The sequence below is a fragment of the Podarcis cretensis genome (genome assembly GCF_951804945.1).
Source record: "Podarcis cretensis genome assembly, chromosome: 5".
Classification (NCBI taxonomy): Eukaryota; Metazoa; Chordata; class Lepidosauria; order Squamata; family Lacertidae; genus Podarcis; species Podarcis cretensis.
Window position 1 is genome coordinate 7,979,156 of NC_137174.1, and position 26,402 is coordinate 8,005,557.

At 42.3% G+C, this 26,402-nt stretch overlaps 1 protein-coding gene across 1 annotated transcript; it reads left to right on the top strand.

The window, feature by feature from the left end:
- Positions 1 to 560: 560 nt before the first annotated feature.
- On the top strand, positions 561 to 25,057 carry FERRY3 (FERRY endosomal RAB5 effector complex subunit 3). Its single transcript, XM_079975235.1, has 14 exons — positions 561 to 678; positions 5,001 to 5,190; positions 6,340 to 6,485; positions 8,936 to 9,117; positions 10,378 to 10,477; positions 10,555 to 10,673; positions 11,620 to 11,726; positions 13,135 to 13,332; positions 13,777 to 13,905; positions 14,215 to 14,289; positions 15,825 to 16,027; positions 23,003 to 23,060; positions 24,022 to 24,089; positions 24,800 to 25,057. The coding sequence occupies exons 2-14, from the start codon at positions 5,013 to 5,015 to the stop codon at positions 24,890 to 24,892; spliced, it is 1,656 nt and encodes a 551-aa protein (XP_079831361.1). The 5' UTR covers positions 561 to 678; positions 5,001 to 5,012; the 3' UTR covers positions 24,893 to 25,057.
- Positions 25,058 to 26,402: the final 1,345 nt, after the last annotated feature.

Below are 26,402 nucleotides of genomic sequence, written 5' to 3' on the forward strand. Positions count from 1 at the left end.
CATTCCGCCGAAGGAGGGCAGCGCGCGGGTTTTGAGGAGCGGGTGAGTTTGTGGGGTTTTTCCTTGCGTTCTCCAAGGCAGACGCGGACTCTCGGGCTGCTTCCGTGTCGCCTCAGGCGAAGGCCGGGTTGGGGAGGGAGGGGGGGAGGGAGGGAGACTCTTTCCCCTCCCCCCAATAATGTTGATTAAGTTTCTGACACATATAACACATACTGTAAAACAAATGAAAGAAAAGTTAAAAAAAAAGAACAAGGGAGAAATAAAACAAATACAACAAATAACTACCAAAAAAATGTGAGCAATACAAATTGACTAATCAGTTAAACTTCCAGCCTCATCAACATATCGCTTGACTTCCTCTGGTCCTTCCCATCTGAATTTCCTTGTAACTGGAGGTAGCAGTTTTCCAACATCATTATTCAAAAACAATATTCTAATTATAATCAAACTTACTAACTTTTCTTAACATTTTAGGTCTCATTTATTTAATTAAATCTTAATTTAATCCTAGGCCTAATTGGTACTTCCCAGTAATTTTTAATATTACAATATTTATTCAAATAGTCTTTCGATTTCTTCCAATCTTCTTGATATTCCTCTTCTTTCTGGTCGCAGATTCTTCCAGTGAGGTCAGCCGGCTCCATAAAGTCCATCATCTTCATCTGCCATTCTTCCACAGTTGGTAGTTCTTGTGTTTTCCATTTCTTGGCCGTTAAAATTCGAGCAGCAGATGTGGGAGGGAGGGTGATTCTTTGCTTAGACGAAACTTTGCTTGTCCAAAAGAAAAAAGAACCCGAGGATGCCTGCAGTTTTGGTTTGCTGTAATGTGACGGGTGTTATAAACGCGTGTCGTGGGGGCCGAGACCGGGGAGGGGAGACGGTGAAAGAAAATTGGGAATTTAAAGTGTATATATTGAGATTTTATTTTTATTTTTTTAAAATTGCTTTTAATGAGAGATGGAGAAATCGTGGAATGGAATTTTTATGACCCTAGGGGAAATGTTTTAAGAGAATAGGTTTAAATATATCAGTTTTAATGAGAAATAAGATTAAATAAAGTAAAAGTGGTTGGCTAATTGGTGAAAGAGAGAATGGAAAATTACAGTATATTAAGATAAATTATTAGGATAAAAATAAAGATGAAGGATTTGCTGAAATATCTATTTGAACTAGAAAACAAAGAGGGGAGGTGTGAGGAGGTCAAGGAAATAAGTCATAGAAAGAAAATTATGTAAAGGTTTAACTTGTTTTTTCCCCTGTTTTGATTGTATGTATTTTCTAATTATTTTTTTCCCTTTTTATCTGTTTTTCCTTTTTTATTTTCTGCATTTTTTCTTGGAAATGTTTTGTTTTTCTGTATTGTGTTTTCTTCTTTTTTTTTGTAATGTTTTAAAACCTGAATAAATATTATTCTAAAAAAATAAAAATAAACGCGTGTCGTGAAGGAGGAAGCCAGGAACCGCGTCTGGTTCCCCCTGCAGGCAGGGCGGGGGGGGGGGGGAGATGGACTTGAATAAAATATTTGGGGGCCCAGGCAAGACCCGCCCTGCACAATTGATTGCAAGATGGGGCGCCCCCAGTGCCAGATTTACGTATAAGCTAAAGAAGCTATAGCTTAGGGCCCCACTCTCTTGGGGGGGGCCCAAAAAATAGAAAGGGGGGGGAAACACAGCAACAGTGTTTGTGTGTTGTGTAGGCTCCTGTGATGTAAGCAATGGGCCCCGCCTGCTAGCCTGCTCCCTAAAATATCACTGCTTTGCTCATTTCTATAGGAACATTTGTTATTGCCAAATGCCAATGTGTTTGCATTGTTAAGTTTGTTATGAATAAAAAATCATGTTAACTTAGAGCTTAATAATTATTTCACTATTAATATAAAAGGTAAAGGGACCGCTGACCGTTAGGTCCAGTCGTGACCGACTCTGGGGTTGCGGCGCTCATCTCGCTTTATTGGCCGAGGGAGCCGGCGTACAGCTTCCGGGTCATGTGGCCAGCATGACTAAGCCGCTTCTGGCGAACCAGAGCAGCGCACAGAAACACCGTTTACCTTCCCGCCTGAGTGGTACCTATTTATCTACTTGCACTGATGTGCTTTCGAACTGCTAGGTGGGCAGGAGCAGGGACCGAGCAACAGGAGCTCACCCCGTTGTGGGGATTCGAACCGCCAACCTTCTGATCAGCAAGCCCAAGAGGCTCAGTGGTTTAGACCACAGTGCCACCTGCGTCCCACTATTAATATACTTCTTAAATGTATTTCAGTTCAACAATTACTTAGATAAAATACATATTTTGTTATGTGCAAATGGCTTTAAATACCTATTAGGTCCATAAATTACCATATACCGCATATATTCAACACAAAAAAGAGCCACAATTTGTTGCTGACACAGCTGGACATATAAAGGGCCCCATTACCTCCAGTACCTTAGGGGCTCATCAAACCTAAATCCAACCCTAGGCGCCCCACTTGAATGGCAACACCCTCTGATATTTTATTGGGGATGCCCTCCCTTTGGCCCTGCAGGATCAGGCCAAAGGGAGGCCCCTCTATCCCACCACCCTCTTCTCACAAGGGCCAACCAGATGACCATGGGGGACCCTTGGGAAGAGCCCTCCCTCTGTCCCCCGCCAGGGGTCTCCAGCAAATGATCATACAGAAGAATTGATTCTCTCGGGACAGAGACCAAGATACACAATGTCCTGTGTGGTATTGGGGGGGGGGGTTTCCTGCTCGTGGATCTCTTGCTGGCAGGTTCCTAGTGCCCCACTAAGCAGCTGCTACTTTTCTTGTGAATGATTCTGGCCAGGATAGACCATAAGCAAACTTAATTCAATTGTCAGTTGGTTTCTGAAATGTAAAATATTGTGTATGGGGGGGGGAGAGTTACAGTACTACTACTACTACTAGGGACGCAGGTGGCGCTGTGGGTTAAAGCCTCAGTGCCTAGGGCTTGCCGATCGAAAGGTCGGCGGTTCGAATCCCTGTGGCGGGGTGCGCTCCCGCTGCTCGGTCCCAGTGCCTGCCAACCTAGCAGTTCGAAAGCACCTCCGGGCGCAAGTAGATAAATAGGGACCGCTTACCAGCGGGAAGGTAAACGGCGTTTCCGTGTGCGGCTCTGGCTCGCCAGATGCAGCTTTGTCATGCTGGCCATGTGACCCGGAAGTGTCTCCGGACAGCGCTGGCCCCTGGCCTCTTAAGTGAGATGGGCGCACAACCCCAGAGTCTGTCAAGACTGGCCCGTACGGGCAGGGGTACCTTTACCTTTACTACTACTACTAATAATAATAATAGTAATGTGTTTTATTGTGAGGGGGCTGTTGGGTGGCTTTTTTTGTTTTTCTTGTGTATTTTGTGGTTTTATATCTTGATTTTATTCTGTGAACTGCCCTGAGACCCCCGGGTATAGGGCAGCATATAAATTCAATTAATAATAATGATAATAATAATAATTATATATATATATATATATATATATATATATATATATATATATATGCCAATACACTTTCTTCTACATGCACCCTGCCTCCCCCCCCCCCCCGTAGGCTGGAGCCATCAACCCTCCTTCAGGTTCCATATGTTTAAAAGATGAGGTCACCAAAAATTGGGGTCTTAAGATGCAGCAGCCCTGTTGTAAAACGCCCTGTCCAAACAGGCCTGCCCAAGCAACCTCTTGAGCTTGTACATATTTCCTAAAATGTATTTAATTTCAGAAGCTATTTGAAAGGCTTAAAGAAACACATAAAACTATGTGTGTTGAAGTGGTTTTATATGTATTAGAAATGGAGCTTACAACAAAATGTTGCTGCGTATTCTCACCCCTAACAGAAATGTTTCCATTTAAAATAGTAGCTAGTTGTTCCCTCCTCTAAGATACTACAGTGGTGCCTCGCAAGACGAAATTAATCCGTTCCGTGAGGCTCTTCGTATAGCGGTTTTTTCATCTTGCGAAGCAAGCCCATTGACAGCTTAGCAGATTAGCGCTATTAGCGGTTTAGCGGCTTTTAGCGGATCAGCTGATAAGCGGCTTAGGGCTTAGAAAAAGGGGGGAGGGGGAAAAACCCGCAGGAACTCGCAAGACATTTTCGTCTTGCGAAGCAAGCCCATAGGAAATTCGTTTTGCGAAGCACCTCCAAAACGGAAAACCCTTTCGTCTAGCGGGTTTTCCGTCTTGCGAGGCGTTCGTCTTGCGGGGCACCACTGTACATATTTCCTAAAATGTATTTAATTTCAGAAGCTATTTGAAAGGCTTAAAGAAATACATAAAACTATGTGTGTTGAAGTGGTTTTATATGTATTAGAAATGGGGCTTACAACAAAATGTTGTCGCGTATTCTCACCCCTAACAGAAATGTTTCCACTTAAAATAGTAGCTAGTTGTTCCCTCTAAGATCCTAAAATCTTTCTCGGAAGGTTGTTTTAAACTATTTTGTAGAAGTTTTAATTCTATTATGATGTTTGCCTTCCTTGATTCCTTGAAGGAGTGTGTGAAGGAAGTTGCAAAGACCTCAGTCCATCCCTTTTTGTGACTTTTTGGGTAACTTCCGGGTTCAGTGCAATGCACGTGTGCACGGCCACACACGTATTAGATGTGCCTAAAATAGTGTCTGTCTGTACCTTGTTTGTAAACTTCATTTTTTAACTGGAGGTTGCAATTGCCTTATCAGATCTTTAAAAGAAAGAAAGAAAGAAAGAAAGAAAGAAAGAAAGAAAGAAAGAAACAAAAAACCCACCACTTTAAAAATAAACAACAGCGTTGCTATTCTGTGAATGTGTCCTGTTTTAGTCCAGGGGAAACCTGCAAATCTTGTTTACTGCAATATTAATTTCTGCAGGGTGAATAAAATAAGAAAATACCTTATTTTTTAACAAATGTGAATGTCTTCAATCTCCTTTTTTGTTTTACTTTTTAAAAATTCACTTACTGGCTCCCCTCCCCTTTCTGTGTGTTTGTGTAAAGATATAACGGTAATCGCATTCTCCTTTTGCTTCAGTACAGGAAGCCTTTGAAATGAAGGGTGACCAAGGAACAATCTGTAGTAAGGAGAGAGGGTTTCTGTATGAATTCAGGGCTGGAAACCAACATTTTGTGCTTACAGTTCCTCTGAAATTCCCAGTTCAAGAAAGTGCTACCCATTTGCATAGGCATCTGATGCGTCCTTACAACTTGCCATGCTTCATAGAAAATGGTAAGGATTTATTCTATACCATCCAACATAGACTTTCTCACAGTTGCATAGGGCCTCTAAAGAACTTGGATTTCACCTAATGCCATCTGCAGACGTCGGAGGGAGATACATAGGTGGCCCACTGCACATGCAAAACTCTGTTTTTGGGTGTAGGGAAGTTGAGACTATAACTCATAGCTGCTTATTTTCCCCTGCAGATCCAAGGGTGGTGGTGGGGGGAAACTCCTGTTGCGTATTCAGTCACATCATTTGGATAAAATGACCCACAAGATACTGTGATCACTTAAAATAATGGAATAATCACTTTAAAAGGGGCATTGTTTGCCACAGTGGCTAATAAACTGTGTGCTTTATAGACATATTACAGTGGTGCCCCGCAGGACGAATGCCTCGCAAGACGAAAAACCCGCTAGACGAAAGGGTTTTCCATTTTTCGAGGCGCTTCGCAAGACGAATTTCCCTATGGGCTTGCTTCGCAAGACGAAAACGTCTTGCGAGTCTTGCGAGTTTTTTCCCTTTCCCCCCCTTTTTCTAAGCCGCTAATAGCGCTAAGCCGCTAATAGGGATGCTTTGCAAGAACGAAAAAACCGCTAGACGAAGAGACTCGCGGAACGGATTATTTTCGTCTTGCGAGGCACCACTGTATCTAGATGGCATGGGATACATTCATGTGATGAATTGCACTGTGTTTAGCCCAAGACAGAGACATGGGACTGGCATTTGTTGGAGTTCTACTCCCTTGTGCTTGGTTTTTTCCTTTAACTCTGCCTTTAATTTTTGCTTTAATTTTGATCTCAGATAATTTGCTTTAATTTTGATCTCAGATTTCCTCCCCTCCTCTTTAAAAAATCAGGGGGGGGCTTCCTTCCTTCCCTCCCTCCCTTCTCTGAACTCTTTCTCCTCCCTTCTTTCTGCTGTGGGAATGATCCCTCCACCTGTGAAGCAGACCACCAAACTGTAATGCATAAAAATATTAAATCGGATATGAGGGATTTGAACACCAAATGTGTGGAACTTACAACCTTTCCTATGAATGTCCTCTTAGTAACCATTAAAAAATTGAACTTACCCTTTATAATGACTATAAATTAAAAATATAAGCATTTTAGTTGATGGATGACCCCCCAAAAAACCCTGCCATTATTTCAGATTTAAAAGAATCCCTGAATAGATTCATTGAGGAGGAATCCATAAAAGATCATGATGAAGAAGCAGAAGCAGCCCTAGAAGCTGTAAAGTCGGGCAAAGTAGATTTACACCAACTGGCAAACGCTTGGGCCAAAACTTATACCGAGGTAAGGAGTCTCCATAGTATTATATATGCTTCAGAAGATGATGCTGGAACTTATTTTTGTAGCATACTCATTCTTTACTGGATATTTCACTCTCTGATTAGAAATACATGAACCAACTGCTGTTGTTTTGTCTCTATCGGGATCCATGCTCAGAGAATGAGTTTGCTTTTCCACTGTTCAGTTATTTGCCTTATTCCCTTCTCTGGCTCTAACAAATGATGGTTAATTTGAACACAAACTACTTCGCAAGGCATTACCAACTAATTATTGCTAGAAGGCTGATTGAGTTTTCATCTTTGGCTTATGCCTTCCTTTTTTCTGCTCTTACATGAATTGCTTTTTAGTTTGTTTGCTTTTTTCCTTTTGTAACAAACACTGGCAAAAATGTTATTAATGCATTATATATTAGATACTTAAGAACTGTGTGTGCTTCCACAGAATCTTTTAAGTACAGTGGAACCTCTACTTACGGACATAATCCGTTCTGGAGGTCTGTCTGTAAGTGTTCAGGCGCATTCGGTGGCAGCGCACTTCTGCGCATGTGCAGACGGCGGCAGCCACTTCTGCACGTCCACGAATCGCGGCAAACCCGGTATTTACTTCCAGGTTTGCCGTGGTCGCGACTTGGATCGGGCCCAAGTAGTGGCGGTCGTAAGTAGAGCTTCTACTGTAGTTGGTAGCACATGAAGGGATTTAAGTTATTAACAGATAAAAAAGATAGGTGGTACTGTGTTTTTCTTTCTGGGACTGATGGGAGTTATAGTTCAGAAGCATCTGGAGGGCTGAAGTGCCCCACTCCTATCTGTTTAAAGGTATGTGGTACACTAACAAACGTAATCAAATTATCTGTAGTCTACCATATTGCATTAAGTTTGCATTGATCAATAAAATCACTTGCACTAGGAAAGTACTGTTAAACACTGACAGTCTGAGCCATTGATATTACAGTGGTACCTCAGGTCAAGTACTTAATTCGTTCCGGAGGTCCGTTCTTAACCTGAAACTGTCCTTAACCTGAAGCACCACTTCAACTAATGGGGCCTCCTGCTGCTGCCGCGCCGCTGGAGCACGATTTCTGTTCTCATCCTGAAGCAAAGTTCTATTTCTGGGTTAGCGGAGTCTGTAACCTGAAGCGTATGTAACCTGAAGTGTATGTAACCCGAGGTACCACTGTATTTAACATACTGTTCACAATCTTTAATGCAGATAAAGAACGTTTTAAAGTTATCTTACTGCCTTTTCTAAAGATTCTTATAAACACAGAACATCAGTAATTATTCAAAACAAATGGGGTTTAAAAGGAAGAATGATACCGAATAATTTTTTGTACCTCTGTGGGATTATTTATATTCATTTGTAAAAATATTTATATACTGTTATTCCTAAAAAAATATCAAGAGTGGTTTACAAGAATTGTACATAAAACCCATGCAATGAAAGTAACATATAAAATAGTTAAGATCAGAAATCAGCTAACTGTTGTAGAAAGATGTATTCTTAATTGCCTAAATAAGCCTGATGGAATAGAAACTTTTTCAACAGAAGTTTAAAAGTTGAAACAATGCAGAACAATGGAACGAAAACCTCCATGGTGTGATTGGGGTGTGTTCTCAGATTCTGGTTGGCAGTGTTTCTAACTGGCATATGCTCATCAATCATTTTCATATCTTCATAACCTTATATAAATCTTACATAGCCAAATAGTAGGATACTGAATCGAATAGTGAATTGTAGCTGTCTTGTATCTCAGATTAATTTTCAGAAATCCTGTATCTTAGGGCATTCCCAATAAATGTGATACATATCCGCTGTTGTTGAGGCACATACCCAGCAGTTGTCATTAGCCACTGGATCAATCTGGTTCAATCAGTGGAGTCAAATATCAGCTAACAGGAATTTATGAAAAGTTTACATAGAGATGATTCTGCCATGGTGTCCCCTGATCAAATTCAAGTTCTCACAGATTCCTTTCATAAATCTTGTTTCTCCAGGGACTATGGGCATCAACTTCCAAATTAAGAATCATAGTTCTGAATCAAAGCCCCTTTTTGACGGATTACCTGAGATCAGCATCTTAAAACTATGTGACACCTCTTGGGAAACTATGGCCCAAATCAGGGATCACCAACCTTTTTTCGGCCAGTTGGCAAAATTACTGAAATGCCTTTTTTGCGCTTAGCATCTTGTTGGAGCATTAAAAAAAACCGCTTTATTTGAGTTATTGACAGTTGCTATACAAGAATGAATGACGGAGAGATCAACAGTTTGCTAGTTATGGCTGCGTCTCGTCCATAGCAGTTGTCAGCATGTGGATTCTGAACCATGGAGGGAAAAACTTCAAGGGAAAAACCCACAAATTTTATCAAAACAAAAATGTCCCACTGGCAACCAATCAGTATAACAATAAAATAATTTTTTTGAGTTTTCATCATCATTTTATAATTTTCCAGGCAACATTGGAATATGCAAGACCTGAAGACCCAAGCTGGGATGAAGATTTTGCAGATGTCTATCATGATCTTATCCATTCTCCTGTTTCTGAAACGCTGTTAAATCTGGAACACAATTATTTTGTTAGCATCTCTGAACTGATAAGTGAAAGAGATGTGGAACTGAAAAAATTACGAGAAAGGTAAATTTTTTTAACTTGGCATTTTCTGTTAGTCCTAAAATTATTATAAAGAGAGAAGAAATTAATCTGGCGTATGTTATTTTTCTAAAGAACTACCAGAGATTTAAATACTGTAAGGAACCGAATCACAGACAGTTGATTTTCTTTTTTGAACGCACCTCCTTTTTTAATGTACTGTTCCCGCTGAAGACAGTTTTTGAAGTTTACCTTTGCCAGAGAGTTGAGTGTGTGTGACACTGTTGATTAAAAACAAATTTGCAGTCCTTTACAAACTTAAAAGTAATAGCCATGGAAGGGTCTTAATAAGCCTCCTTATGAAGTTGATAGAACTAGTTTTAGGGTCATAGTTCTTTGGATCCTGGCCACTAGCTGTGTAGTATGGAATTTTCTTGAAACACTTCATGGGGGCAGGTCACTATTTCACACATTTAACTTGTGCGATCTCAGCTTCACACACTTGGTGGCTGGGCAGCTGATACTGCACGTATAAAATTCACGCAAGGTAGACAGTTTAAAAGCTCTTTCTGTGCCCGGTTTTCCCCGCTGGGAAGAGAGAGCTCTTAAGCTTGTCAGATTTGCTTCCTGGGCTCTGTAAACCTCCCTACCTTTTCAAAGAAAGGAAGAAAGCCTATGCTAAATGGATACTGTAGCATGTAAACTGCCCTGCCCCATCATTTGGCCAGGCTGGCTGTTGCAGTTCCAAACATCTGGAGGGCAGCTGACATAATGGCAGTGATAGGAGACAAACCTTTTCTGGTAGCAGAAACCCTGTCACGAACTTCCCCCCCCCCCCAAGGAAATTTAACTTCCCCACGCTTTGTGGTTTTTATTCCACCAAGCCTTTAATGGTTTTTAGTGCTGATTGTCTTTTATGCTCTTCTTAAAGATGCTGTTTTTAAGATACAGTGGTACCTCGGGTTAAGTACTTAATTCGTTCCGGAGGTCCGTTCTTAACCTGAAACTGTTCTTAACCTGAAGTACCACTTTAGCTAATGGGGCCTCCTGCTGCCGCTGCGCCACCAGAGCACGATTTCTGTTCTTATCCTGAAGCAAAGTTATTAACCTGAAGCACTTTCTGGGTTAGCGGAGTCTGTAACCTGAAGCGTATGTAACCCGAGGTACCACTGTATTTATTCTCAGCTTTTCTTCTATTGACATATGCTTATGGTGCGGGGGGGGGTCTCTTGTCAAGGCCAAATTGTGATGCATAACTATTTTTTACAAACGAACAAAATTTTTCTGACTAGATTTTTATCGTAGGCAAGGTGCTGAAATGGATAAGGTGATGCAAGAACTGGGAAAGTCATTATCGGATCAAGACGTAAACATGCTGGCAGCACAACACTTTGAATCCCAGCAGGTAAATGAAGTACCTGGTTGGAATAAATTGGGCAGCTCATTTGTTAATCAATTGGCTGACTCAATGTCTCCTTTTAGGCTCTGGAGAACAAGTGGAACAATGAACTGAAGCAAACTACAGCTATCCAAAAACAGGAGTATCAGGAATGGGTGGTGAAGCTTCATGAGGATCTGAAAAACCCCGGCACTACTCTCGGGTACCCTTCTTTCTTAGTTTTCTTCTAAACTTACTGATTAGGGATTATATCTGTTAGTTACTAATTAGAAGGAGCAGATTAGGAATGTTGGGGTCCGTCGCTTCTTCTGGCCAAATGTTGAATCCAGTCCTGGATTAATTTATGAAACTGTTAATTCCATAACTGGATTAATTTATGGAACTGGAGCAGCTGGAAGCGGCAAAGAGGGAGATCCCAGGCCGCCCCTGCGTTAAATGGAGCAGGCCACGCCCCCCAGGCCAGCCGATTGGCTGGCCAGGGGATGATGCGATTGGGATTCCCTCAATCGCGCGAAGGCTGAGAGCCAGCCCCCCGCGCAACTCCACCTCCTTCTACATCGGAAGTGGCTTTCTGGCCAAATGTTGAATCTAGTCCTGGATTAATTTATGGAACTGTTATTTTATTTTAGTGTAGAAAATCCACACCCTAATGTGGACTAAAAACACACAGGAGGTGGAAGAGCCCCCGATAGGATGTTACTCTGTCACAACAAAGGGGTCTGCTCGTGTTGCAAGATCAGCACCAGGGACCTAAATATGAAGGCGGCAGCTGCTTGCCTGTTGGCTAAGTTTCTCTGTGCCATGCTGTTTGTTTTAACAAAGTGCTCAAAGGGGTGAGCACAGCGCTTCCCCTACCCATTTTGTCATTGCAACAACCCTGTGAAGGTAGGTTAGGCTAAAGGGCAGCGTTTGGTTCAGGATCATCCAGCAAGCAATTACGGTTTTGTGGGGATTTGAACATTGGACTCCCAGATCCTAGTCCAATACTCTTAACTGCTGCACCACACAGGCTCTCTGTAGCTCTCCCCTTGAAGCTGTTGCAGTTCACATGGTTAGGGTAAAATGCCTGTTCCTGTCAAATTAATAAATATGGAGGCAGTGGGGGACCGAAAGCTTAGTCTAGCGTCATTTTCTCTGTTTTATTTCAGTGATGAAATAAATGTCCAACCCAATCAGTGGAGAGAATCTGCAGAAGGCAATGGGAGGCTTTTTGAAGACCAGAGACAGCTGGAAGAAAGTTTCACTATTCATCTGGGTAAGGGAAAGATTGAACGTCTAGAGCTTTTTCTCACAGCCACTTTTTCATTCATTTCCAGATTGAACATGTTTGTCCGCATATCCATATTCAATGGCTTAACACAAAAACAGGCCACAAATTACCAAAATTTGAAACATGTCTTAAGTTGTGATCTAAACCTATCTTGGTAACCACACCAATGAGTAAAACTTCATTGAAAAGCTTGGCTGGTATTGATTACAACTTATGAAAAAGGTTGTGCCAAGTGCAGATATTCCATCACTAAGTTTACTTAGTGTAAAGAAAGTTTCGTGCACCAGCAAAAGTAATTCATTTTGGAAATCGCATCAGTGATGACTGATGTGTCTTCTCTAATAGCCCAAATGATTTTCTAAATACAAATGGACCCAAAATGGGTTTATTTCAAATAGACAGATGCTAAAACTGTCTGATTTCCCCTGAAGTCAGATTATTGTTTTCTAGATATTTTTGTATTCCACCCACCTCGGCTATTTATTGAGTTGCTTGATATTGCTGCAATATTAGCAGACTTGCTACTGATATCTCTCTGAACTGGTGTACTTTGCCTTCACCAGAACATTGCTGCACTATGGTTAAGTAAATTTCTATTCTGAACTGGGGTGAGTCTACTGGGCTTATATCACTACACATGTCTATTCTTTCACAAGTTACTAAGAGAATATATATTGTCAGGGAACTGCCATCAGCTCAGAGGCGAGAGGTGGAAGGGCAGTTGTGTTACAGGGAGCCTCTGAAGATCTTGCGAAGCAGTTCCTCCTCTGGCGAGGAGGAAAGCTCCGCCTCCAGTGGGGAGGGGTTGCAGGGACCAGAAGATGCTAGGGAGAGCCCCAACACCGAGCCTGAGCAAACCGGAGAGGAGGGAAGTCCCCCTTTGCCAGCGCCCACTCTGCGCAGGAGGTTTGGGCGCAGAGAGGGGAGGAGAAGGATGGGGGTCACATGACTGTTATACTGGGGGAGGTACAAAGACCAGCCACGCCCAGATTCTGCTAGCGACTAAGTGGACATAGACTTGCGACGCTCTGCACTGTAAATAGTTTGTATTAATAATAAAGCCTGTTTGCTCTCGAGCTACCACACCAGCATCTGACATATATGTTCACCTTTGGGGAAAGAATGTGCGTGGTTAGATATTAAAAGCTAACAGTAGTTAAACATCTTTAAACTGAGACATACAGTATAGCTCTGATCTTTGCTATTGCTCCCTCTATATGTGGGATCAGATAACTGGTTTTACGGTGTATTTTAGATTAGCTTTAGCCCCAGCAGTAGAGTATCTGGACATGCTTATATAATTCACTTTTCCTGAGGTGATTTGAGCTCCTTTTGATCCTTCTCCCACTCCCTGTCTCTTTCAAACACATCTTACTTTTTTCCTCCTGCCTAGGAGCCCAATTGAAAACGATGCATAACTTGAGACTGCTGAGGGCAGATATGCTGGACTTCTGCAAGCACAAGCGCCATCACCGCAGTGGAGTCAAACTCCACAGGCTTCAAACGGCACTGTCGCTTTATTCAGCTTCTCTTTGTGGCCTGGTCTTGTTAGTGGATAATCGCATCAGTTCATACAGTGGGATCAAAAGAGGTAAGTCGTCCTCATTGAATTGGATTCCTTCCTGTTCAGTTCAGGTCAAGAGTTATATGACTACTTCCTTTTTTTGCCCGAACTAACATACAATTGATCATTTGGCAGCCGCCTCTCATTCGATATAATGAAGTGCATCACACAGACAAATAGTTGTAAGGCCCACTTGTAAGAATGAAAAATGGGATAAATAACATTCTGTTTAGCTGTAAATTAACACTATTCAGTAGTCAGGTTTGCACCCTTTTTTCTTTGCTGGTTTTAAATCATTGGTTTTTAATTTAAATCGAAGCCCTCCTGCATGCTAGAACCTTTCCCCGACACCTAGTCTTCTATGCAAAAGGAATGTTTTTACACAGAGAAGTATTCAATCATGTGAACTTCTGGCTCATAAACTAGGTTCTTCTCCACTGAGATCTACAGTCTTGCTTTCATTTCTTCCAGATTTTGCAACAGTTTGCCAGGAGTGCACAGACTTCCACTTCCCTGGGATTCAGGAGCAGCTTGAAGTTGTTCAGCAGGTTGTACTTTATGCCAGGGCACAACGCAGCAGTAAATCCAAGAGACTGCATGGTCAGTACTAGTTGTAGTTGCTTTCCTTCAAATGTAAACTGAAAGTGATTTCTAGTGCCCTTGCCAGTAAAAACGAGGGAAATAAGCATTTCAAGAGTGTCATTTAAGAATACATTTCTGCACACAGAATTTTTGTTTTAATTCTCAAGTTTCAATTGATCGCTGCTGCTTGAGTTATAAATGTTCCAGTTGCTTCTTCCTTGTTTGTGTAGAAAATAATTTGATCTTTCCTTGTGTGACATAATACATAACCAAGATACATTCAGTTACATATGATGTGCTAATTTTTTTTATATATATAATCTACAGATTCAGGAAACAGAAACAATGGCAGTGAAGATAAATCTAAGAACATAGAACAAAACCTATCAAATATTTTGCCTGGTACGTTTAGTTGTGCAGTTTCTTCAGTTAGATGCGTTCTTTGCTAGAATTCATATTGCAGTCTTTTTTAAATTCCTGTGTCAATTTATCATTCAAAGCTACTTGCCAAATATGCTTTAACTGAAAGGCACCCCAGAGTTTCCCAGTGCTAGGCAATTTTGAGATGGGTCGCAACCAGTAACCTAATTCAGGTCTCTGTGAATTAAAGAATGATTTGTGTCATCTTGAAGCACAAAGGGAAGAAAAGCTAACAAAGGATCTGGTTTAATAGGTTGCTGTGTGATTTGGGTAAATACTATCTTCCAAGAATCTGCCAGAGAGACTCCAATGAATATAATTCAGGTGAATTGGAGTCCTGTGCCATCAGGCTAGTCTCCTGTACTTTAGCAGAGATAGAGTGTAAATGAGGTTGAGATCACATAGCTTTCCATTCAGCTTCAGTAATTTTAATATTCACATCCTTCCGTAGCTGACAAGATTCAGAGCAGTCTGGATATTGGAAATACAGCAACATTTTATAAATTTCCACAATCGCCCCCTTATTTCTCTAAGGTAGTGTCTCCCATAGACTTTCAAACATTGTCAGAGATTGAGGAGGAGCATAACTGACAGAGAAGACTTGGGCTTTCTGAAACCAGGAAACTTTTGTACCTTATAGTAAGGAATCCAGCATTTTAGCTAAAATTTGTTTGTTTGGTCAAATAAATCTTTCTACTGTGTGGTGCCCTTTTCCTTCCAAACCAGAGAACTGAGAGTAGTTATCGGGTTTTAAAATTTAGGTGGTTTTTTAAAAAGTAGAAGTGAAGATGAAAAAGGACTGAGCTTTTGGCCCATCTCTTCCGTGTCGTGTCAGACTCAGGAAAGAGTTTTTAAAGTGAAGCAGAGATGACAAGGCAAAGAGGCAAGGAGGAAAACGTGTCATTTCCATTGAAACACACAGGAATTTTTAGCATTACAAGTCAGTACTTGGAATAGTTGACCTAATTGACAGGAGTCAGAATAAAGACTAATGACATTCCAAATCTCTTACGCTGTTCACTATAGGATTCAAAAATATTCTGTCACTTTTAAAAAGTAGAATCAGATATATACCTGGGAAGAATTTAGAATTAAAACATAAACTTTGGCAGAATCATTGTTTTCAAGGCTGCTATATGCCCAAGCCAATATAAATTGAGAGTGGTCCAACTTATAATATCTTTCTCAATAGAAACTGCCAAAGAAGTAAAATTGTGTTTCACAGTCAAGAAGTTACAATCTCAAATGAATTTGTAAGTCCACTGTTGCACTACCTTGTTTTGACAATGTTCTGTTTGTCCACACATGTAAATGTTAAATAGCATGGGGTACATTTTTACACTTTGCCATGTAATCTTGCCAAAAGACAACATGAACTATATTTAATTCTTACCTAATAGAATACATCTGATATCCAGAATTGGGATGTAATGCTAAAGTACTTTCCGACATTTTACTCCTTTCATAGGTTTGGTTTTAAATTTATCACTAAACTTATTATAACACTTTTCCCTTAGGAGAATTTTACATCACCCGTCATTCAAATCTCTCTGAGATTCATGTTACTTTTCACCTCTGTGTGGATGATAATGTGAGGTCAGGTAATATTACTGCCCGGGATCCTGCAATAATGGGCCTACGAAATATCCTCAAAGTGTGTTGCACACATGACATCACCACAGTTAGTATTCCTCTTCTGCTGGTACACGATATGTCTGAGGTAAGCAACTTATCACCAGTGACTGCTTTTTCCTGTTTAACAATATTGTGGCTGACCCTGCTAGTCTAGACCTGCTAGTTTCCTAAAGTAGTGAGCATCAACCCACAGTGAATAAAGACCTAGGAGTCTAGAGGTTCCTGGAGTAGAAAAGCAGTTTACAAAATATAATGTGAAAAACCTAATTGGGAACTGTAATCTTCAGAAATAAAGGTCATGGGCATATACAGAATACATCTCCCTTGCTACTGAAAAGCCTCTATATTTAACAAGATTCCACAGTGCAGCAGTGTTCTCAGACCATACCATATTGCTTTTTAAAAAAAGTATACAGGAGAAGAGTTTCAGTTTTAAAACCATTGTGAGGTGTGTGGGGTTTTTTGCAGTATCAAAAGAAAAATTCTTTATTTCCTCCAAAGATACAGCTATAAAAGTAAGCTGCCTTCTGGAAAACTTCAAGGAGCTTTTAAAAATGCTTTAGAGCTTGGCTTCAAAGCTACATTCCCCCCCCCCCATCCCATCACCACAAACACATACTTCAGGCCTCCTTGCTGCTGCTTAACGCCATCATTTTAAGAAGTTCTCGACACCGTTTGAAAACCTATGTTAAAAATGGGAGGAGGAGCAAGCACTCTCTCCCACAATTATTGTTTCTCCAATCCCAAATGCAGTAGGAACATAAGTAAAATACTCACATTTTGTTCACTGGTATTCTGCCTCCCTCTCCCTGCTTGCTAGAGTAGCTAGCCTAGCTAGTACACACATTCATGGGGCTCTGCAAAATGTGGTGTGTTCTGTCGCTCGGTAGGCACATCCTGCGAGGAAATAGCTCTGGGCACCATCAGAATCTAGAATAGATTCTGATTGACTTATTAGGGCTTGATAATTCCTGCCCTCTCTGGTTTATTACAGTGGTGCCCCGCAAGACAAACGCCTTGCGAGACGGAAAACCCGCTAGACGAAAGGGTTTTCCGTTTTGGAGGTGCTTCGCAAAACGAATTTCCTATGGGCTTGCTTCGCAAGACGAAAATGTCTTGCGAGTTCCTGCGGGGTTTTTTTCCTTCCCCCCCCCCCTTTTTCTAAGCCGCTAAGCCACTTATCAGCTGATCCGCTAAGCCGCTTATCAGCTGATCCGCTAAGCCGCTTAACAGCTGATCCGCTAAGCTGCTAAGCCGCTTAACAGCTGATCCGCTAAGCTGCTAAGCCGCTTAACAGCTGATCCGCTAAGCCGCTTATCAGCTGAGCCCTTAAGCCGCTTATCAGCTGATCCGCTAAGCCGCTTATCAGCTGATCCGCTAAGCCGCTAATAGCGCTAAGCGGCTAATGGGCTTGCTTCGCAAGTCGAAAAAACCGCAAGACAAAGAGACTCGCGGAATGGATTATTTTCGTCTTGCGAGGCACCACTGTAATAGGATTTTGTGCTGTGTGCTCATTCCAGTATTGTGATTGGCGTGATTATTAATAGATGGCAACTTCTGCTATTCAACAAACACACAATTCCCAAGTGTTCATTGGCTCTTATCTGGCAGTATGTTGCATCATGATCCTAAGAAAAAATGTCACCAGTATTCACAAGAATACAGTGGTACCTCTAGTTACGGTCTCGATCTGTTCCGGGGTACCGTTCGCACCTGAAAAAGTCCGCAACTAGAGCGCCGCTTACGCGCACAGCGCGATAAAGCATTTTTGCGCATGCGCGCGTGGGGCGAAACCCGGAAGTATACACTTCCAGGTTTGCCGCGTTCATATCCTGAAAAAACGCAACCAGAGAGTGACGTAACGAGGTATGACTGTACTCGAAAATGGGATTTCTCTGTTAGCCTACTGACATATGCCCATGTGTGTGATATGTGAAAATGCATATCAGAATGATGGGGGCCCTCCTGAGAAATGGGGAAAATTTGTGACCCCTCCTTAAGAACAACTGTTTTGGTGTGGAAGGAGGGGAATTTGGTTTTCACCCAGAGATGTCTCCACTCACCCTGATATTGGATCACCCTGCTTTTAGACTCTTGGATAATATCAGTAGTTCCAGGCCTGGGAACCAATGGGAGTCTATAGAATGGGTGCCATTAAGGAGGAGGTTCTAATTGCGTTGCTAGAGAGGACCCTATCATTCCTCCTGCATGATAGGGTCACTGGTTTGGGCTCCAGCTCCACCTGGTGGACAGGCGGGAAGTGGGTGTCTCCTAATCAGCTTTTGCTCCCACCTGAGGCATTCTCATCACTCTTGGTCGGGGGTCGGCAAAGTTCTTGTGGCTTGGGCCAGTTCACGGTCCCACAGACGCCGCAGTGGGCCGGAGTGTGTGTATGCGCCCATGCGCAAATGCTATTTCCGGCGCTCCTTCCAGCATGGAGGAGACGTGCGCAGTTTCCCATTGGCTGCAGGAGCTTCCTGCAGCCATTGGGAAGCCGGTCAGCGTCGCGGTTTAGAGTGGCACATGGGAGCCGACAGAGTGGGCAGCGGGTGTCCATGGGCCAGGTAAATGACCCTCATGGGCTGTTTGTGGCCCATGGGCCTTAGGTTGCCAACCCCTGCTTTTAGTTCTAGCTTTTTGTACATTTTTTCCCACTCCTCTGAAGCCCCTCTCCACCCACCTGCCCTCCAGATCTTCCAACCTCCCTCCATTTGGAGTGGCAGCTTCCTCCCACCCTTTTCCACCTCTCCTAAACATTTTTTTCAGCTTGTTTAGCTAAAAAAAATGAAGAAGAAAGGGCTACCCCTCTTTCTCCTTCCTTTTCCTTTCCCTGCTCAACGGACTGTATTCGGGGAAGTGCCCTTGGATTATAGCCTGCCCGTGACCCATAGAGCTGTTCCACATGGTTCAGAGCACCTGATCAGGCCCATGTCTGTCTTGGGTGTGCATGTCTGTAACAACCCTTGCCTGCACAAATTTCTACAGGGCAGCAACCTCCAGCACTTTTCAGCAACTCAGGACCCCCCATTAGGCCACAAGCAAGATACAGTACCTTGACTAGGTATTGATACATTGCCCAGGACTGGTTTGAGGGCCAGAGCACGGTGGCGCTTTCACCTGGCGGTATATCATGGGTGAAACCACTGCTGTCAGGTGTAGGCATCATCACACACTGCCCCTTAAACTGAGGGGGAAACGAGGCGCAGAGGAATGAGTTCCATTGGCCCTGGCCCCATGGCCGATGGAGCTTCTAGCTCCCTCTGTGCAGCGGCTGCAAGTGCCACATAATGCTCATTCCTCACTTGTAAGAAAGCCTCTCCTCTTCCCAGACGGCAGGTGTTGTGAGGGGGAACCATTCCCGCGTCGGCAGGGGGACGTGTTTGGTCCCCGGCTGCTGCCCCGCCCTGCAGTGGGCCAGCTAATAGGGTTGGCCTGGGGGCGGGGTTTAGACGTACTCGAGCAGCCGCGGCAGCCTCCGCGCCTCATTCTGCTTCCTGGAAGATGTCGTATCACCCGCCCGCCCACCCTTTAGGCTAGGTTTATGCTCTTGACCTTGCTATGGACCTTGGTTGGTTGCCTGGGAGCCTGGTAGGAGTTTTTGTTCATTTGGCTAAATTGGCACCAGCCTCTTGCTTTTTCGCCTGTTGTTGTTTAGTCGTTTAGTTGTGTCCAACTCTTCGTGACCCCATGGACCAGAGCACGCCAGGCACTCCTGTCTTCCACTGCCTCCCACAGTTTGGTCAAACTCATGATGGTGGCTTCGAGAACACTGTCCAACCATCTCGTCCTCTGTCGTCCCCTTCTCCTTGTGCCCTCCATCTTTCCCAACATCAGGGTCTTTTCCAGGGAGTCTTCTCTTCTCATGAGGTGGCCAAAGTATTGGAGTCTCAGCTTCACGATCTGTCCTTCCAGTGAGCACTCAGGGCTGATTTCCTTAAGAATTGATAGGTTTGATCTTCTTGCAGTCCATGGGACTCCAGCACCGTAATGCAAAAGTATCCATTCTTCGGCGATCAGCCTTCTTTATGGTCCAGCTCTCACTTCCATACATCACTACTGAATTGCCTACCTCGTAGCAATTCGTCACAACTTTTCCGATTTTGGTGGTTACTCATTAGAATCTGTGTTGTGCGTTGGGGGGGCGGGGTGTGGCCATCACCTACCCCGCCCCATTTTGGGTATTCCATTAAAGGAATCCGGTGGTCGTGGATGCTGTCTGGTGCCCAGGGCCATGGCACGACCCCCGGTGACATCAGAGGAAGCTTCCTGTTGTATTTGCATCAACAAGCTCTTCCCACTGGTTGTTAACCTTCAAATGACCCCCCGCTGCACAGGTAGGTATACCTGATATAGGTAGTTTGATCCAATGCCTAAGCCAATACAGTGGTGCCTCGCAAGACGAAAATAATCCGTTCCGCGAGTCTCTTCGTCTAGCGGTTTTTTCGTCTTGCGAAGCATCCCTATTAGTGGCTTAGCGGATTAGCGCTATTAGCGGCTAAGCAGCTATTAGCGGCTTAGAAAAAGGGGGGGGAAGGGAAAAAACTCGCAAGATGTTTTTGTCTTGCGAAGCAAGCCCATAGGGAAATTCGTCTTGCGAAGCGCCTCGAAAAACGGTAAACCCTTTCGTCTAGCGGGTTTTTCGTCTTGCGAGGCGTTCGTCTTGCGGGGCACCACTGTAACGCTCACATGCTGTAACCAATAAAAGTTGTGGCCTGTTTCAGCCTGTTAACCTAAAATACTTGTGTCCATGTCCATTACTTCTCCACTACACGGGTTAGGGTGCTCGACTCACAAATCATTGTTTCATTGTGGCAGCACCTGTGCTTTGGGTCTCCTTCCCTCTTGACTTCAGGCAGGTGCCTTTGTTGTACTTTTTGCCAGTTGTTGAAACGTTATGTTTAGACAAGCCTATCCAGACACATTGACGTTACTGTGTTTTAATCTCTCTTTAGTCTATTGTTAATTTTAATTGTGTTTTAAATGTTTTAGGCTTGATTTTTTAAATCTGAGAATTTAAATTGTTTTTTAAATGTTTAGACTTGATTTTTTAAATCTGAGAATTTAAATTGTTTTTTAAATGTTTAGACTTGATTTTGCCTGTTTTTTATTTACAATTCTCAGATTTCTTGTAAACCACAGTGGTGCCCCGCAAGACGAATGCCTCGCAAGACGGAAAACTCACTAGACGAAAGAGTTTTCCGTTTTGGAGGTGCTTCGCAAAACGAATTTCCCTATGGGCTTGCTTCGCAAGACGAAAATGTCTTGCGAGTTCCTGCGGTTTTTTTCCCCTTCCCCCCCCTTTTGCAAAGCCGCTAAGCCGCTTATCCGCTAAGCCGATAAGCCGCTAAAAGCCACTAATAGCGCTAATCCACTAAGCCGTCAATGGGCTTGCTTCGCAAGACGAAAAAACCGCTAGACGAAGAGACTCGCGGAACGGATTCTTTTCATCTTGCGAGGCACCACTGTACTTAGAGCTTTTATTACAATTCAGCAGTGTATAAATTTTGTTAAATAAGATAAACAGACCGTACTGTTCCTGAGAAGATTAATTTTATAGATTTAAATTCTGTGCTGTTCTCTGTGCCCCAGCTTATTTTTATTCTGTGCATACCCAAAATGACAAGTACACACGTTGTCATCCAAAGCAGTCATCATCCAAGTGTCACATCCTGTTTCTTCCAGAAAGCCTTTTATGGCATCATCTCGTATCCTCACTGACTGCCAAATGTGCTGCTAATTTCCCTTCAGAATAACAGGACCTTCCTTTTTAGAGTCTGGTTTTTATCTTTGCCAAGACGCAGATCAAAACCACCGGCAAACACCCACGTTGCATGTGAGCAAGAGAGCGTGTGGGCAGATGAAATTACAATGGAGATCTAGTATTTCTTCCGCTAAGCCTGAAAAATCCCTATATCTGTATTCCGTTATCCCTTGCTACTCTTTCTGATTCATATATTACATAACCCCAAGGGCTAAGTAAACAGACGTTAAGGATTTGCATCATGAGAAAATTGATTCTAAATGTTTCCAGTTTACAAGATGTTTTGTGGTTTTACCTTCAGTCTGTATTTTATACATGTTCACTGAATCTAGGTATTTTAGTCTTGCTATCCTTGTAGGACATGGTGGGACAGATTTGGCTGCTTCCATACAATGAGTCTGAAATTTAACCTGAATTTAACAGTTATTTGTTTTATCAAATGTAAGCTTCGACTTTCTATACTAGGTCCTCAAGGTGGCTAAGTGAATAACGTCGAAAATACAACGTAAAACAAAAACCAGTAAAAAGCACAGATAAAGCAGCAAGATAAACGCAGTCATTAGCTGATATAAATTGGTGTATTTTGAGAACCAACCCAAGAATGAATTTACAGAGCTTATTTATTAGCAGGCTTATGAAATGATTGGGACCCTTAATGTGCTTTCGCAGTATGATGACATAGTGCATGGCAGGGGAGCAGATTTAATCACAGTATAGTTTGACTGTGGCATAATAGAATCTGAGTCGGAGAGGATCTTTTAGGCCATGTAGTGCAGTGTTCCCCAACCTTGGGCCTCCAGCTGTTTTTGGACTACAACTCCCATCATCCCTCGCTAGCAAGACCAGTGGTCAAGGATGATGGGAATTGTAGTCCAAAAACAGCTGGAGGCCCAAGGTTGAGGAACACTGATGTAGTGCAACTCCGACTTGATAGAGCTAGATCATCCCCAAGGTGGCTCTCCAGCCTCTTGAAGACCTCTAGAAAGTGAGAACCCACAGACCTTCTAGAGACTTGGTCCCATTGTCTCACTGTTAAATGAAACGAGACTTGTATAAATAAAGATATTGGGGGAGGGCAAGCAACAGGCAGTGGTTTGGGGCGGGGATTGAGTGAACATAGCAGCCATATATTCCATAAATTTGAGATGTTAAAGTTGGATGAATGAAGAAATGGTGACAGTTAACTTGTTGCAATGGCTTATTAACTTGAGTCATTTGCTGAGTGTCTTGATCTGTATATAAAACCCCTGCTATTTAATTGATAATTAATCAATTTTAATTTTTGTTCTTTGTTTTAAGGAAATGACTATATCCTGGTGTCTGAAAAGGGCAGAGCTTGTATTTAAGTGTGTTAAAGGTTAGTAGTGCACAGTCATAGTCTACATTTTTTGGAAATGCCAATTTCAAGAGTAATGGGAACAGCCTTAACTCAGTGAGCGCATGCATTGCAAGCAAAAAGTTCCAGGTTCAATCCCTGGTATCTCTGGTTACAAAGCTCAAATAGTACACTTCGGAAAGACCTGAGACCTTTGATAGCACTAGACTTGACTAAATCAGCATGAGTCAACTTCGTATGTTCAACTAAAGTAGTGATTTCTGAACCGTTTGAAAACTAGACTTAACTACTATGCAAATGTGTGTGGAATTGCAGCCTGAATCATACTGCATATCAATATTATTATTTTCTTCTGAATGGAGTATCCATCATAAAATCCACTATGCCAAGAGCTCTTTGTCTTATTGAGCTTTGGGCCTTCCCGTTGAGAATACCAGATAGACACCATAAACATAGAAGAAACTGCTCTGCATGATCTAATAATCATACATTAGGTAAGACCATGTTGACTTGTTTCTCTGCACTAAGAAATCTAGCCTGCCTCCAGTCCCAGCCAAGCCTTGTACGAATAGCAACATGTTGCAGGAAGCTGTCCTTGCTTTTGAGGTTGTGGGGAGATAGGAATTCCTCTTCCAAGGATGTTCCTTTCCAATTCTATTCCACATTGAATTGTACTAGCAGAACCACTGAAAGTCTACACTCAATAATAATAATAATAATAATAATAATAATAATAAAAATTTATTATTTATACCTCGCCCATCTGGCTGGGCCTCCCCAGGTGGAACTTGGGCAAAAGCTTGTATGCTTGACTCAAGCCAGTTCCTTTCATGTTGTGATGTGAAGCTGTTGTAGAAAACTGGGAGCGCCTAACTGGCTTTGCTCAGCCAAGTGGCTTAATCACAGAAGCCAGGTTCTATTATATACAGTCCTGGTTGGAGCCATGACTTACAGGGTCGCTGTATTTTTGAATTCCTTCCAGGATTCATGATGGAAATGGCTTCATGGGATGGAGGGATTTCTCGGACGGTTCAATTCCTGGTACCGCAGGTAAGTTAATGAAGACACACACACACACTTTAAATTTTGTTATGTTCTAGAACAGAAATTTTGATAGGTTCTAGAACAGAAATGGTTCATAGATTGCCCTGAGTGTTGTTGTTATTTTTTAAAAAATAAAATTAAAATCTATCAACTTTATGCCAAAAGGCACCTCCCAATCCCATGGTTTTGTTAGTATTTTTTTTTAAAAAAAATAGTGTGGTTTATCAGATGGAATGCCTGCCCTGGATTCGAATCTCAGTTCAGCTTTGGAACTCCCTAGTTTATACCCCAGCTTACAGATTCATTGTACAGATAAAATGGGGACGGTCATCATATATGTTGCCCTGAGCTGCTTGGAAGGGAGGGTGGGATAAAAATATAATTAAGTGGCTGCTTGTAGCTGATAAACAGAACTTTGCAAATATGTGGCATAGATTCACACATTTTGTAAAATAGCTGTTTGTATAAAATAGAGTTTATTTTGTGAAATGAGAGGCGTGTTTTATTGCTGGAATGAATCTGAATAGCTGAAAATTCCCTCTCCCACTGGATGTGTAGAGTGCCCTTATGAAGCTTTTTTGGGAGGAAGAGCTGGATATAAATTAAATAAATAAAAATTTAAAAGTTGCAAGTTAAGCTCGGAGGCTTAATTTGTGTTTGAGTTAGAGAGAACAAGAAACATATTTACTCTTTGGCTCTCTTCCTTTTTATTACAGAGTATTTCTGAAGAAATGTTTTATCAGCTGAGTAATATGTTGCCACAGATTTTCCGTGTCTCATCTACGCTCACTCTGACATCCAAACACTGAGTGCAATCAAATACTCTGAAAAGGAAATATAGGAAGACAACACTGGATCCATTTTAATACATTAATCATCTCCTCCTTAATGATAACCACCTGAATGTGATTATGGTGCAAATTCCTTGAAAAAGCTGGGATTGAAGACATACTTTAAAGCTTGCACGAGGGGAAGTGGGTTGGTGTGTTGATTTCCCGCCCCTCACTTTTGTCTGCATGCCCTCTCACCATATTATGGGATGTTTTGGGTCCTCCAAGCTTCAGAAGCAGTGGGGAGAGAGGGGCAGTAGGGAGTGTGGTAGAAAAGGCAGAAGCTCAGAAGCCTAATTGCTGTGTGGAATACCACAGTGAAGCTCTGGGTCAAGCCCTAATGTATTTTCCTGTACATAAATATTGTCAAAGAGATATAAATACTTTTAAAAAAATGGATCTCTTGACAAATGTGTTGATACTTTGTATGGAGTGTAACGTTGATCCCATGTACATTGTTGACATTTGACATTCTTTGCATTTATTGATATGTGCAGAAATGGCTACAGCTTGCTTCAGCGCACAGGTTGCAGTCATAAGCTTATGGAAGCTGGTGGCCGCTGCTGGGCACGGTGGTCTATAGCATTTTCGTCATGCCCCGCCCCCACCCCAAAAAAAGTTTCGTACAACTTACCTGTGGCCAGATACCATGGCTTTGTGCATTTGACCTGTTCACATTCCACATCATTGGCTGCTAGGAGCCAGGGAAATGCACAGTTTTAGGAAGCCAGAATATGGGTTACCAAGGGGAAGGGATTTAGACATAATACTGCTGTTTTAATTTGCAGACATGTGTATATTGTAGCATCTGACCTTGTTAAGAAGCAAGTTTGGCGAGTCCACTGCAACTTCCTTCCAAGCGGAGTGCTGGCTTAATGGAGCGAGATACTTTTCTGTTCCTGCATTATAATACTTGTTCCGTAATACGTAGTAAAGCATGAAATATGATGCGTAAGCCCTTTAGTAATATGATACATTTAAACAAAATGAGAGGAGAATCACTTTCCTTGCAGTTAGCAAATGAAAAGTAATGATCATTTCTCACCATCCTAGATTCGTGCCACGAGATTTGTGTGGTGTGGTACAGTTCTGAGGCCTAGGTCACGTTGTTTCATTCTTTTACTGATCGTTCTTGTAATTGTCACCCATTTCTAGAATGGAATTTTCCTTTCCGAGGTACAGTGTTTTGGTGTTGGGCTAAGATATGACATATCAGCTCCTCTGCTCTCCCACCGCTCCATTCCTCTTGAGAGCCTGTGCACAGAACTGCTCTGGAAGATAAAACTGTCTTTTCTTTCATCTTAACCTATAATACTAAATAACCTGAAACACTTGAAGAGCGTGACTCAAATAAACCATGACAAGCATCAATAGCACATGCTGTGGGACAAACGCCATCTTGTCCTTGTCTTCAGACTTCACATCAAATGAATGGATCAGTGTGCAGAATCTAGCAACTTTATTTGTGAATGGCTTGAAATGAAATGAA